Raw genomic sequence first — 14,922 nt, 5'->3', positions numbered from 1 at the left:
AAGGTGTCTCATTACTAATATAATCGATTTAACTATATAATTGAACTAATCTCCAAACAAAAATTTATACTTTTTTCTGGAATGAAAGAATGATATAGATTGTTTAAAGTGCAACACAGAAGTGAAAGAATCAATCATTACTCTTCAGTCTTTTTCATAAACCTATTTATTGTTCCTTTAATTGAAACCGTGACAAATTCAAAAAAGATTTCTACCAGTTTTTACACCTTTGCAATCATAGCTAGAAATTGAAATCATATCTATGTAACAAAAAAGGTGTACAATGGAGCATAACTTATTGCTTTCATAAATATATTTTAAAAACATCAAACTGATAATCATATTTAAGCAAAATAAAATTACAGTATTCTCTCAATTATCCGCGAAATAGGGAGGCACGGTATCTGCAGATAAGCAAATTTGTGGATAATCCTCCGGCTAGATGAAACCAATGCTAGTGTATAGTAGCCTAAAACTATCAATAACAATTGCATACTTTTAAACGATAACAGTGTATGTAAAAATACATGTAAAAGTTAAAAAAGGATCGCTCATTATTGCAAGCGGATTACATAGGAAAGCAAGAAGGCAAACAAATCGTGCAAACTGATTACCTGCATCAGATAAAGCTAGGCTGAAAAAAAAAAAAAAAATCTGGTGGGGTGGAGAAGGTTTTCAATACTGCTCTAGTCACTCATTTACATGCTTAAGTAGTGTAGATCTTAAGTTCAGTGAGTGGGGTAGATTTAAAAATTAGTAAGTAGTGTAAAACTAAAGAAGTAAGTAGTGTTAGGTGTAAAAATCAGGTTTAACTAGTCAGATTTCTATGACTTTGGAAAGTTTGATATCATTGAAAAGGAGGAGGAGAAAAGATATAGGAATGGTCTAAAAATAGATTTTGCACTTGTTAAGTTTTTTTTTTTTTTTTTGAAATTGTGAAAGGTCACAAGTAATCAGCCTTCCACGAATAATCGGGACTTTACTTTATAAGGTAAAACCCAGCTTAATCTGCAGGCATGAAGTTTTATATGATTCATGAGCATTTAATTTTCCAAATAAAAAAGAAAGAAATTATATATGTTCAATTGTTGCTTGAGCGTTTAATTTTCCAAACTAAAAGAAAAATAGAACAGCAACAAAGGTTTATAATTTCAAGTTAGATAAGTTTGTAAATAATGACGAAAATTGACGCATCGTAAAAGCAAAATATCAATTTTTAAGACAATTTTTTCTTTTGAAAACATTAATTTACGAATAAACTTTCTTGTTATTGAAGCAAGTTCGTTTAGTAGATAGAGCTTTGGATTATTATATTGATAACTAGTTTGAATTTCATGTGGGACAGTTTTTCTTTCTCAAACTACATTCCACTGAGGAAAAACTAAGACATTTTTCAACCTTTCTCTATGAAATTAGTTCTTGTACAAGCACTATTAGGTGAAATTTGAGACTAATAAGATAACTACAAGTGAATTTATGGTGAATTTAACTAATTTCTTACTAAACCATTGAATTTTATTCATTTATGTAAATTCATTTATTAACAATATCTTGTGATTTGTTTCTATCATAGACATAATTATCATGAAACAAATGTATGCCATGAATCAAAAAAATTAGTAGATGACCTAGAAGAGATGCTCTATCTTCACCATAATAGATATCTTTCGAATGGTATTTTATTTGATGCTGACAGCTATAACTTTGAAGATCAGAAACCATTTTTTGAGGTAGAACTTAATATTCATTATATACAAATACATATTTATTGTTTTATTTACAAGTACTTTCATTTTTCACCAATTATTTAATGTTATGGAATTTCATTTGTTTTCCTTATGCAAGAAAATGATATTTGTTACATTATTGCTATTATTTTGATATGCAGGATTCAAGTTCTGCATTCTCTAAACCTAAACTAGAGCTAATTAAATGACAGGAGCTTCATCAATAAAGCAAACCCCAGAGTGTATAGCGTTTGGATTTATGACTTATGAAAGTAATAAATGTATGCCTCTTAATGCCAGCCTAGAAGAACCTGGAACTGACTGTTAGTCATTATATTTGACTTGAAAATCGCCCGTCAAGGTATGACGAATGAAAATTGCTTCTATTTTTGAATGAAGCAATAGCCTGTTTGGAAATATTTTGATTGTTGAAATTTAATCCACTCTTAGGTGGATTAATCCTAAACTCCAGTAGAGAGTGTTAATTATTAACCACTTTTTCGTTTCTTCATTCTTTTAAAATTAGTCTTAACAGTAAAACAGTTAAGTTACCGGATCCAATTCAGCCTTGTCAAAATAAAATTTCTCTGCAGGTCAAACATTGTCAAAAAATATTATCAAATTATAAATAAATTGTCGAATTTTTTGTGCTTCAACAATGAAATAATGCTGTCACACATAATGCAGCTATGGCAAAACTTTCATTGTTAGTGACGTTAGAGGTTTACTTGATCAGTGATTTTGGCTATTATATATATGATGATGTGCTTTAATGATTTAGTACCATAAAATTATTTAATAAGTTTTGAATAGGAATTGTTGAAATGTAATATTTGCAGATAGGTATGAAATATGACTCAAGTATTTTTTTTTCTAAATCTAAAAAAATGCCTGTAATATTTAAGGGTAGTGTAAAATATACTGTAGTAAAAGTTGGTGCTTTTTGGTCAAAGGTATGTCACTTGTTTTGGCGACTTGTTTACTTTCTACTTTGGTGATACTAGAAAAATTATTCAAGTCACAGGTAATATCACCAAGTATATGGCAATCCTAGAATTTTGAAAATGAAGTTGTTGAATCTAACAAACTACAAAATGTTCAGTTTGCAATAGTGATAAAAAAATTAAAATTGCCAAAAATAAAAAAATGAGCCTAGTGACACATCTTTAACGGAGAAGTACAAAAAAGTTTCTCTAACTCTTGATACTTTCACTTCCCTTATGCTTCATATTATTTTGTACTTTCTTTGTTTCAGGGAGAAAGAATATCATATAGTATTCAAATGTGGTACATGTATATGCTTGGAGTAATACATGATTTGAAATTTTTTATGCCTTTGAATGTTGCTCAAGAAATTTATGCTGACTTGCTGTCAAATTCTTTGGATACATTTCTGATACGCTATGGCCGAGCTTGCCCGAGTGAAATGAGGACTCCCCAAGTCATGACTGATTTGTATGCAATTCTTCTGTGTGCTTCTGAACTTTTGTACACAGCATGTACTTCTGATTCGCAGATTTTGGGAACGAATAAAGACAAAGATGAAAACAACATTGTAAGTTTCTGTAAGATTTTAAAAATATGTAGTGCTTACATGCTTAACGTTTGAAACTTTGTATCCTTTTTCCAAAGGTGAAAAAAGTGAGTACAATCAGAAGTTATACATCACTTGAAATAATTTTCACAAAGTAAGTTTAATTAGATTGTGTAGCAAAAAAAAAAAAAAACTTTCAAAATGCTTCTGACAAAATTCTTAGTAAAATGACCCCCTGAATCCAAATATAACCACCGTTTTCTCCTTATCACCTCTGAATTTTTGAGAATGTTTATTTTTAATCTTAATTATATGCCCGGCTGGTCCCATGATGATTAGGCGCTGGCCTTCTATGCCTGTGGACCCAGGATCTGACCTGAAACTGGGCGTCCAAATTATCCTGGCCATTGACATCCTGCGCCTTAATGGTGGCCCGTGAAAGACTGGATGCCATGTCGGGGGATCTCACTAGGTTTACTAATGGCTTAATAACATTAGAACGCAGCCCCCTTATTAGAAAAAAAAATCTTAATTATATATGAAGCAGTTATTAGCAAAGGGATGTAAGTGGACATTTTCGAGTTTTGAGTAAAACACGTATAAAGATTACGTCCTAGGAATGCTTTCATTGAATTTTTTTTCTAAATCATGCTATACAGCAGCACCTACCAGGGCTACTAGTACTATCTCTTGCCCCAAGACAGAGGAGGGGTTCACCTACCATTTGTACAGGTTATCTCCAAATTTTTAATTTTTCCACTTGCATCCCTTTGCTTCTCACTACCTTATATGTGAATGTAAGTTGAATAATATGAAAGGTTATTTGCTGAAGATCTGAGATGCGACTCTGACTATGCATCATGCATGCATCCTTTTTTAAAAAATTTTTGGACATGCAATGCATAGGAGTGAGTCTGATACTCTGATTTTATACATAAAAAAAGTGAAAAATTATAAAACAATTTCTTAGAAAAAAAAGGTTGGTTTTTATGACCTAAAAAGTATTTTAAGCGGGAACACCCCCCATAAGTCTCTCAACTTTTTCCAAATGTTCATATATACAGGAGATCACTTAATAATATGTAAGAATCAGTAAGAGTAGTGTGAGAAACATTTAAAGTCACCCAGTTCTATGTATATTTCGAACACCATGGATCCGAGGACCATGAGGCATCTTGGTCTTGGCATTTGTATCTTGGCAATTGTTTTTAAACAAACTGAGATAGTACAGTGTTACTAGAATTGAGATAGCACAGTATTGGGTTTCCAAAGCAAAACCTATGTATTTCGGAGTTTTAAAATTATATTTATGTTTAAAAATATTTTCAGTGCATATTATAATCACAGAAACAAAATGGTAAATAAAATAATAGATTAAAAAACTAAAAAAAACACGCTTTTGTAGCAAAATGAACTAAAAAGTGAAAAATAATCTTTGGATGATAGTAGTTGACCAATCACTTAATTTTAAGGTAATACAAAAAAGCGTGGGGTGCTGTCTATTTACATTTTTGCTTGGCAACAAATGGACGAAATTCAAGACAACTAATAAGAAGCCCCCCACACTTTTTTGTATTACATTAAAATTAAGTGATTTGTCAACTACTATCATCCAAAGATTATTTTTCACTTTTTAGTTCATTTTGCTACGAAAGCGTGTTTTTTTTTAGTTTTTTAATCTATTATTTTTTTTCTGTTTTTTAGTCTTATGTTGGAGAATTATCGGGAGATGAAATTATTTATAAAACAAGTGCGAAGTAATGTCTTAAAGTTAAGACAAGGGCACCCCGATGGGAAGCTACTGTGAGTCATCGATGTATGTTTGCAGAAATCATATTTATATTACTTTGAAAATTTGAGATGCATTTGAATAAAAGTTTTGTTCAACAATGGTACGATTAGCAATGAATTTCCAATTGAAGGCTCACCTAAATTTCGGCATGAAATTAGTTAAAAACAATTATATTTCATTTTCTAATTACCTTGGAACATTGGAACAAATTTTGTCTCATGCAGAAAAATTAAAGGTTTTTGTAGATATTTTTAAATAATTTTGAAGAGCATTTTTTAATGTATTTTTTTAAATTTTTCCGTTTTCACATTGTTGGATTTATGCCAAAATATTGATTAAAATTGGAGGAAACTAACAATTAAAAAAGTTAATTAATTAATTTGATTATAGAATATTGCATTGTCATCGAGTCTGAGGTCGTGTGCCAAATATCAAAAGAATCTGATTGCAGGAAGTGGGCGAAATTTGAGCTGCAAGATTCCGTTACAAGATACATACATACATACATACATATATACATACATACATACAGGTGAAGCTAATAAAAGCGTGTTAAAAAAGAAAATGCATCAGAGTTCATAAAATTTCAGTTGCACTTGTACTTAAAGATGTGGGAAACTGCCATCAATATCCCTGGATAGAAAAATGTCATGATACAAAATCCTAGAATCTGATTTTGTTTCAATATTTATGTTTTATTCTCCCCCCCCCCCCTTCTAATTTTTAATTTTCATTTATCTCTAGGCTCTGGCTGTGTATAAAATGCACAGCACATGTTCCTGCCTGCTGTCAGTGCTTGGTGTTTTAACATCTCCAATTTCTGAATTATACAATGTTTTCAAAGATGGATTCCCTCAACCTTGTTTATCTTTGCGGACAAAATGTGAATCTGTGGCATCTTGGATATCATGGATTAGAAGAGATCTTTATACTGAATATGGTCAAAGTAAAATTCTGTCTAGTGTATCAGTTTGGCTTTCTGTGGAAATATGTACCTCATGGAGTGTTGCCAGTGCACCTGCCATAGTTAAAGTATAATTTCTTTTCATTCTTTCTCAAGCTCTGTATTACTCTTACCGATTTTTTGACCTTTAATTCATTGCATGTTTTGTTAATTATTGGTAAACCCTATGAATGCTAAATTACTTATCCATGAAATGTAAATTTTTCTTTATTTGAAATGGTTTATCATTTAAAACCATAAAAAAAATTTAAAAAAAAATATTTTGATGTTGCTACAGTTACAAATGTGTTAAGTTTACAATTTAGAGGGTGAGTGTGGTACAGTAACTAGTTGAAATTTTAGAGGGTGAGTTGGGTTATTAGGGGAAAAAGTACTCAGGAAAAAATCACAGGTGTAGATGCAAGTGAGTTTGAAGTTTCAACAATGTTGAAGCGAGGTAAGTTTTGGCAGTGGCCTGAAAAAGATGACAAGATTTGGTATCCATCTTCAAAAATTATGAAGAAAATAAAGCCTTTGTTATATCTCGATTTTATGATGTGCTTGATTTTCCAAAGTTCAAATTTCAGCATAACTTACATCTACAACCCTCTCGTTAAAATATAAGATAGGTAGAGTATGGTACAAACCACCAAAACCTATATGAAAACGTTGAAACATGTGCTGTACCATTCTCACCCGCAGTGAGAGGGTAAGGAAAGGCTTAATGCATCTTGAAAATATCGCGAAAAAGAAAAAAAAAGTCAAAAATAAAATAATTAAATAAATATCGAAAAATTAGAAAGTAGGATATTGAAATGGAGAAAATTTTTTTTTGTTTGAAAGATCTCGGCTAGGACACCTCATTCCTATATTTCACTTTTTGATTTGAACTATTTTTCGTTCAATTTTGAATAGTTCATAAAAATTTAACATTAGCGCCCATGGGGAAATTCAAGGCAATTCCGAACTCAGAGATGAATTTGCTTCAAACAAACATTGTTGGAAAAAGCTTTTGATGAAAAACATGTATATAAAATATTTTTTAATTTGAACAATTTTCTGTTCAATTTTGTACAGTTCAAATCCCTTAACATTAGCACCAACGAGGAAAATGAAAAACAGTGTAGATTCCGGGAGTTTCAATTCTGATTCAATATTTTTGAGAATATTGATCAGATACTAGAAAGTAGATATGGGTATGCAGGAAAGTAGGCGCATTTAGTTCTAGACAGAACTTCTTGTTATGATGTAGAGGGAGAGAGGATTTGTGGGTATTCTCAAGGAATTTTTTGGAAATTTAAGTCCCAAAAACAGAATAGTAAATTATCTTTGATGACAAGGAGAAAAGTTGGAGAACCTTCACCCAGAATTTCTTTTGAAATTTAAGTCTTAAAAACCAAGTTTTATATGATCTTTGATTATGTGACGAGGACGGTCCTCTGAAATTTCTTTTTGATTTTAAAATCCTAAAAACTCATTTCTTGGCTATTTTTGATGACGTTAGGAGATGAGATGAGATGGGATTTAGGACTCTTTCCGAAGTAGTCTTAAAATTTAGTCCTAAAAATTCAATTACAGGACATTTTTCATGATAATGGCTGAGGTTTAGAGTATCTCTCAGAGAAATTATTCGAAATTGAAGTTCTAAAAACAGAATTTTAGATGATGTTCTAGGGAGGTGAGTTCGGGACTCTTGCATGGAAATTATGGAAGTCTGTAAACCAAAATGAAAGGTTTTCTTAGATGATGTTGTAGGATCAGGTTCTCTGGTATAAAGGGGGGGGGGGGAGTGCTGCAACCCTATAGCTTTTCTCCTGGATTCGCCACTGCACTCAAGTATTGATACCACTCTTTTCCCGTATGCATTTTAATTTTCAAACTATGCAGCAATATACAAATACAAATACAAAAGTGACGACCAGCAACAGGCTCTGGGCCCAGCTAGACTGGTCCTAGTCAATTTACAATCCCCAGTGAAGATCAATGGCCCTCTTAAAACTATCTACTCCCTTTCTCATTACCACCTCTTCCGGTAAGCTGTTCCAAGTGCCCAGGACCCTACTAAAGTAGTAGTTTTTCCTGATTTCCAAGTTAGCCTGAGATTTAAATAGCTTAAAACAATGACCCCTTGTCCTGTTTTCAGTGCTAAACTTCAGCCCTGTAACATCTTTCATTTTAGTAAATTTAAACAACTGAATCATGTCCCCTCGGTCTCTTCTTTGCTCAAGACTGTACATTTTTAGCCTTCTAAGCCTGGAATCATAGTCTAAGTGAGAAAGTCCATTTATTAGCCTTGTAGCCCGCCTTTGAACTTTTTCCAATACATTAATATCTTTCTTAAGATAAGGAGACCAAAACTGAATAGCATACTCCAAATGAAGTCTTACCAAACTTCTATATAAGGGCAGAATAACTTCTTTAGATTTGTTTGAAACAGATCTATTGATAAACCCAAGCATCTTATTGGCTTTGTTACTAGCAATGCTGCACTGTTGGCTAAACTTTAAATCCTGACTTATTAAGACCCTCAGATCAGTGACTTTGTCTGCCTGACTAATGACTGAACCTTGCAAATAATAACGTGTACACTTGTTTCCATACCCTAAATGTAGCACTTGACATTTCCCAACATTAACAGCCATACCCCATTTATCAACCCACTCTGTAATACGATCTAGATCCTCTTGCAGCAAATTTTAAATGTAGGGATAATGTCACAACCCCATAAGAAATGCTTAGAGGTCCGATCCAAAATGTGGAAATCCCTATTATGATGTCACCCAACCGTGTCCCGGGTGCGGGCAAAAGAAGGAAGGCGTGCGACGAAAGGAGCGCACGCTGTTTGTCATGTGTGTGGTGGTCCTGCTACTGGTTGTTTTCCTTCCCAACAGAAACACATCTGCAAGCAGGCACGTAGCTAGAACTTTGTTAAGGGGGGGGGGGTCCAAGGTTGCACGAACTTCAAAAGAGGAGGCATGCTAAAGCAGAATTAGTAGCTGATAGTTACACAAGATAAGATAAATTCAATTAAAACTGATTATTAAAATATGATAATTAACTAAAATTAATTAAATAATTGAAATTAATGGAGCCATTACTTAAAATTAGTTAACAAAAATTTTATATTAAGTGGTAAATTAATTATTGAAAGTTTGTAAATTAACATTAAACTGAAAGTTATCATACACAAAGTTTCCAAACATGGGTGAACCTCTGTCCTCCTGAAAATGAGTGAAATATTTTCTATTAATAAAAAGGGCACATTAAAAGAAAAACGGAAAACGAAAACTGTTCTAGAAATTACTTGGAAAATGCATGCGATAATTTAATAAAATATTAAAGCGTTGTAATATATTTCAACAAAATATGTACATTTGTACTTATGCCATTTTATTTGAAAACTAGAAAGTAGCCCATCAAGGTATGACGGGTGAAAATTGCTTCAACTCTTCTACATTTGAACGAAGCAACTGCCTGTTTGGTAATATTTTGATAGTTGAAATTTTAACTCTAACACCAGTGGATTAACCCTAAACTCCGGTAGATAGCGTTCATTGTTTTGGTTTCTTCATTCCTCTGAGATGACACAGTCTTACCAGTAGAACTGTTAAGTTACCGGATTGAGTTCAGCCTTGTCACAATAAAGCCTTTCCCTGAATGTTAATCATTACCAAAACATATTATCAAATTACATATCATGCCGTGGCGCGAATTCATTGTTGAAACACGCGGGTTACTCGATCATCGGCATTATTTATATGAGGATAAATATATCTATATCTATGGAGTCGAATGTATAACTATATGAATGTTATATAACGTAACCCTGTCCGATTTGAACAACATTTCAGGCAAAATCCCACAACTCTCTCAACGAAAATATTAACAAGGTTTCATTTAAAAAGCTTGAATTAGTTTTTATTGATTTACATTTATAATATTCTTTTGAAAATGCGAAATAGAATGATATTTCCAATCTTATCCGTTTTATAATTATCATTCCTTTTCATCAATTAAAAGCTTGAACAAACTATTAACTCTTTGAGAGACGGAGGCTTCCTTTGATGCAACCATTTTTTTATATATATATAAATTTTTTTCTTTAGCCAACTGACACAAAGATTCCAGTTAGCTGAAATAAAAAAAGAGAAGCAAGAAATAAATGGGGTTCTCAAGTGAAGTCACTATTCCTTAAAGGGTAAAAGCTGTTCGAAAAAATTTTAAATATTGGAAAAGGCGTATTGCCATGTTTTATCATTTTTTTTTCTAATGGGGCTGTGTTAGAGGCTTTAGCCTTTTGCCGAACAAGTGAGAACCAACCATATGGCATCCAGTCATTCATATGCCACCATTAAGGCGCGGATGTGAATGTCAGAGAAAAATTTGATGTCCAGTTTCCACCAGATGGAGACACCTGAGCTCTTTTCGATGCAAAACTGCAAAAGAAATTTAATTTTGTCAAGAGCTCAAACGACCTAACGGATCTTTTACATGCCGATTAATGGAATGTATACCTAATGAATTAAATTAAACATCTGTGTGATTTTATTTTAACAACGTGTAGTTAATTTTAACAACAATACATATCACATTTTACAACGCAGGCAATGATTTTTTTTCTTTAATACGATGTTAGCAAAACACTTTATTGCAAGAAATAGCAAATATCTTTATCTTGAAGAAAAAGAGAGTCGAAAAAATTAAAAAAAAAAGCGATATAGAAACGAAAAACTCAAAAAAAAAATTATCTCGTATTCACCTTTCTTGTTTCTTTGCTTGTAGCGCAATAAATAGCGGTAATTTTCACCTAGCAATTTATAGTTAAATGCATATGCCTGTTTTTTGTTACGTTTAATGCTACCTTCACAATTTACTAAAGATGGATGCATAGATGCTAATTAAATAACTTCTCAGTACAATTGGAATACAAATATGCTTTTTGGGACAACATCGAATAAGAGATGAGAGAGAGAGATAATTTTTCTTCAATTAAAAAACTGTTTTTCTTTTGGGATCATAGAATCACAATTCAGTAAGATTTAAAAGTATTAATTTGTAATAAATTACTTATTACATGCTTTAATATGGCCGAACTTGTAATTTCATAAACTGATCACAGAAAAATATTCAAGTAATTTTCAATTATTTTTCTATAAAATTTTGATTCCGCAAAAAATTCGTTACATCAACTTCAAGTTTTATTTATTCATTTATTTTATTTATTTTACCTTCAAACACGAATTCTTTTTGGGCATTTAATATGTTCAATGATCATGCTTAAATATTGGGGGGGGGGGGGGGACATCAGAAAAAGAAATCTATGTAATTTGTTACTCAGAAAGGAGAGAAATGTTAAAAATAATCTAAAAGTTCAAATAAAATTGTTATCAAAATATAAAATGAATCTGAAATGAACCAAGTCAAAAATATAAAGAATTAAAATGAAAAAAAAATCAATAATTTTTTCTCATCCTCAAGCATATGAAATGTGTAGAATTTCTTTTTTCGCTGCTGGCTTAGAATCTAAAATTAGTTTTTAAATGGAAAAACACATTAACACGTAAAATTGTTTGTATTTTTAAGAAAACTTTAAAAGGGAGCACTGCAACTTACCTAGTTTGGGTAAACTTGATTTTCTTTTGCATATATTTTTCTTCAGGATATGTTTCCTATAAGTATGATGTAGATAAAAACTGCATGTGAAAACAGAAAAGAATCGGAATTCAATTACTGATTCACCAGGAACGCACCTCACTCTGGCTGTCTTTCGTACAACATGCGTCTACGAAATCCACGAAAATCCAAAAAGAAAAGAGAAAGAAATGAAGAAAACCACGCCAATGAGCCTGTGGGATACAGCGGAAGTGGCAATAAATGCTTGTTTTACTTTGCCAATGGCTATTTGATGGACCAAGGAGAGGGGCTGAATTTCAAGGTCACAGGACCCAGCTGGTTTGAAAGTCGAAAGGGACATTTCCCCGTTTCGGACAGAATAGGTGACACAGCAAAAAGCAGATGAAAATTGGGAACCTGCAGTTGTTGCACGAGGTTCTCGTGTTCTGAATTGACTCAAGCGCTGAGAAAATTGCCGATTACTGGGAATATTTAAGTGGAAAATGCAGGGTGTTATAAAAACATTCTCTTTCGGAAACATTTTGTTGATGCGAGATGCAACAACTGAGAAAAAAGGACAGGGGTCTTTCGGGAAGGGGGGGGGGGGTCCGGACCCCATGGACCCACCCCTTGGCTACGTCCTTGCTGCAAGACAGCCCCCTAAAGAACTGGTCCAAAAGCACTTGATGCTGTAAACATGTAGATGTTAAATAATGGGGCTATAATGTTGAAAGAGAGACATTTTTGCTTTTCCAACACCAAAAAGAAGTTCAGTTAGCAGCATATACTCAGAAAAAAAAATCTCTTTGAGGAGAAACTCCGGCCCCCTCTCAAGCCAGGCCCTGGGTTATTTTGCCCCTGCTGCCCCTCCCCCCCTCGGCGGCCCTGAACACAGATATCGTGTTACATCTAGTCTAGTGTTAATTGTTTTGAAAAAATCAAAGGAAACATACAGCTCATCTAAATTAGAAAAAAAAAATGTAGACAGTTAAATTTTTTTGCACGTTACTTTTAACTGTCTAGATTTTTTTTGCAAATATAGTTCAGCATAGTTTCTACAAAGCAGTTAACGCTAGAGGCAAAACAATATCCTTGTGCTGAAAATACTTTGATCAAAAGCAGCATTTAAAAGCATTAAGTTTCTATTATTTGCAATTTTTACTCTATTATTGCTGTTTTATCAGCTCAATTAATACGGTAATGTTATTTAGTTTATGTGCAAAAGGAAAATAAATTTCATCTCATGTTATGTTTAAAGTGGCACTAAGACAGAAGGGTGACAGCATCTCTTTGATTAAAAAAAGTATGGGAAAATTCAACTTCAAATGTTACCTAAACAGAGCATAATCATATTTTGAAAGATTCACTTGTTGTTGTTACTTACATTCTTCTGACATATTTTTATAGCAAATTTTATGAACACTGGCCATATTGTTTTCATACAAGGCTGACAGACTTTTCATTTTGTTGTTAGTACCTAAATGTAAAATTTTATTTTTGCTGTATTTAATTCTGTTCATTAATCCAGGCTCATTACAGAATGAAAATATAGCCCCCAACCATGCTCTTATTATTTGACATTTTACCTATCTTTTAAATGCATCTCAATTTTGATATGTGATGCATCATACAGATCTTTCAGAACTAAAACACAAATGGTATTACCTAGAATTATTTATTGCTGGTTAACATTAATTCTGAACTAAATCATGCAACTTAAAAATTGGTTTTATGTATGTGGGCAATGCATTGTATACGTTTCAAATGGTCAAATTTTAACTGTTACTAATTAATATATTTTAGGCTTATCTGGATCATCATTGCACTCTCTCAATTCTCCTCATGATGCAAAATGCTGAGTATACAGAAGATTTTAAAGAAACGAATGATCTGTCATCTTGTTACTTAGATAACTGTAAAGTGAAATTTGCTTACCACATATTCAAGTTAATATTTTGCCATGATAATGATGCATATCTTTATGACATTCTTTTTCCTGTGATTGAAAAGTAAGTGGGAAAATATTACCCAATTTTAAATGAAGTATATTATACAAGAACATTTCTTTTTAGATTTCATATATTTTTTCTTCATTTTATTTAGTGAATTTCAATGGAAATTTTATCTAAATCTTTCATCCATTCCGGTTTTGCCAATTTAATGTTCTCTCTTTTTCTTCACTTAATTTTAGTTTTAGCTTTCAGATAAAATGGATAAGTTCTCTTTAAAATATTTTTGTTAATGACATTATAATTTCTGCAATTTCCCAATAAATAGCTGATTTTACACTTACGTTGTATATTGATGGCATAAATCAGTTTTTTTTTTTTTTGTATTTGTGTGTGTATTAAAATAGAAAAAGAAATGCAGGACTATGAGTTTATGCAAATAAAATTCTGCTAGAATTTTATTTGCATAAACAAATAAAATTCTGCTAGAATTTTATAACAAATTCTTAAATCAAGTACAAATTCAATATAAAACACTCAAATAGCAATGAAAACTGCTTGCACCAGTTTCAAGGGAAAACTTATTTTTAATGCAAGTGCATAAAAATTAACATGTTTCCTATAACTTTCAATTAAACTAAGCAATATTTGCAGAGGAAACATTTCACTGAATTCCAACTTAATGCCGGCACTATTCAAGAAAAGATCAGCTCAGTAAAATTTCAAATGTATTCAGTTTAGTTAGTAGGTACAATAAAATCATTGATGTATAAGCTCAATGAATAAAATATAAATTATTTCAAAAAAAAAAAATCTTTAGTTGTAAAATACATAATTTTACATTTAATTGGAATTTTTAATAGCTTTTAAGAACTTATTTTTTTTTACTCTCTAATTTTTACTTCTGGTTATTGTGTTGAATCGATACTGGCTGGAAGGAATGAAACTAAAATTCCATTGGTCTGAACACATCATTGAACGAGTACAAAAAAATACTTAGATTTATTTTAATTCCTTTTTCAATGAAAAATGTGTAAACAACAATATTTCTTCTTTGTATGCTCTCCATACATGTGAGCCTCACAATAATCATAATAGCATTTTAATGTGTTATACAATTATGCATAGCCTATTCGGTCATATAACACAGGTTCTGTTCGCTTAATTGGACAGGCCGGTTATTAAGACCAAAATAATCCCGTCCCGATGTGGTCCTATTGACTGGAATCGACTGTATAATGTAATAAAATGAATTTTACAGCTGATAAGATTAAGAACAGTTTCTACACTGTCAACTATTTCTGATAAGCCATTTTGTTAAAAATGTGTTACTTTTCTCTGCCATTTTCGATTGCTTTAACAGC

The 14,922-nt window shown here is 31.9% G+C and overlaps 1 protein-coding gene across 1 annotated transcript in view; it reads left to right on the top strand.

Moving 5' to 3' along the window:
- The window catches only part of LOC129224865 (uncharacterized), a 77,456-nt gene that overhangs the window by 16,025 nt on the left and 46,509 nt on the right, over positions 1 to 14,922 (top strand). Inside the window, exons 6-9 of the mRNA XM_054859412.1 lie at positions 1,574 to 1,730; positions 2,983 to 3,282; positions 5,798 to 6,085; positions 13,413 to 13,618. Coding sequence (XP_054715387.1) covers positions 1,574 to 1,730; positions 2,983 to 3,282; positions 5,798 to 6,085; positions 13,413 to 13,618 — 951 coding nt within the window. The remainder of the gene's footprint in view (positions 1 to 1,573; positions 1,731 to 2,982; positions 3,283 to 5,797; positions 6,086 to 13,412; positions 13,619 to 14,922) is intronic.

The sequence above is a fragment of the Uloborus diversus genome, chromosome 6 (genome assembly GCF_026930045.1).
Source record: "Uloborus diversus isolate 005 chromosome 6, Udiv.v.3.1, whole genome shotgun sequence".
Taxonomy (NCBI): Eukaryota; Metazoa; Arthropoda; class Arachnida; order Araneae; family Uloboridae; genus Uloborus; species Uloborus diversus.
Note: the sequence above shows the minus strand (reverse complement) of the source record. Positions and strands in the feature narration are given on the sequence as shown.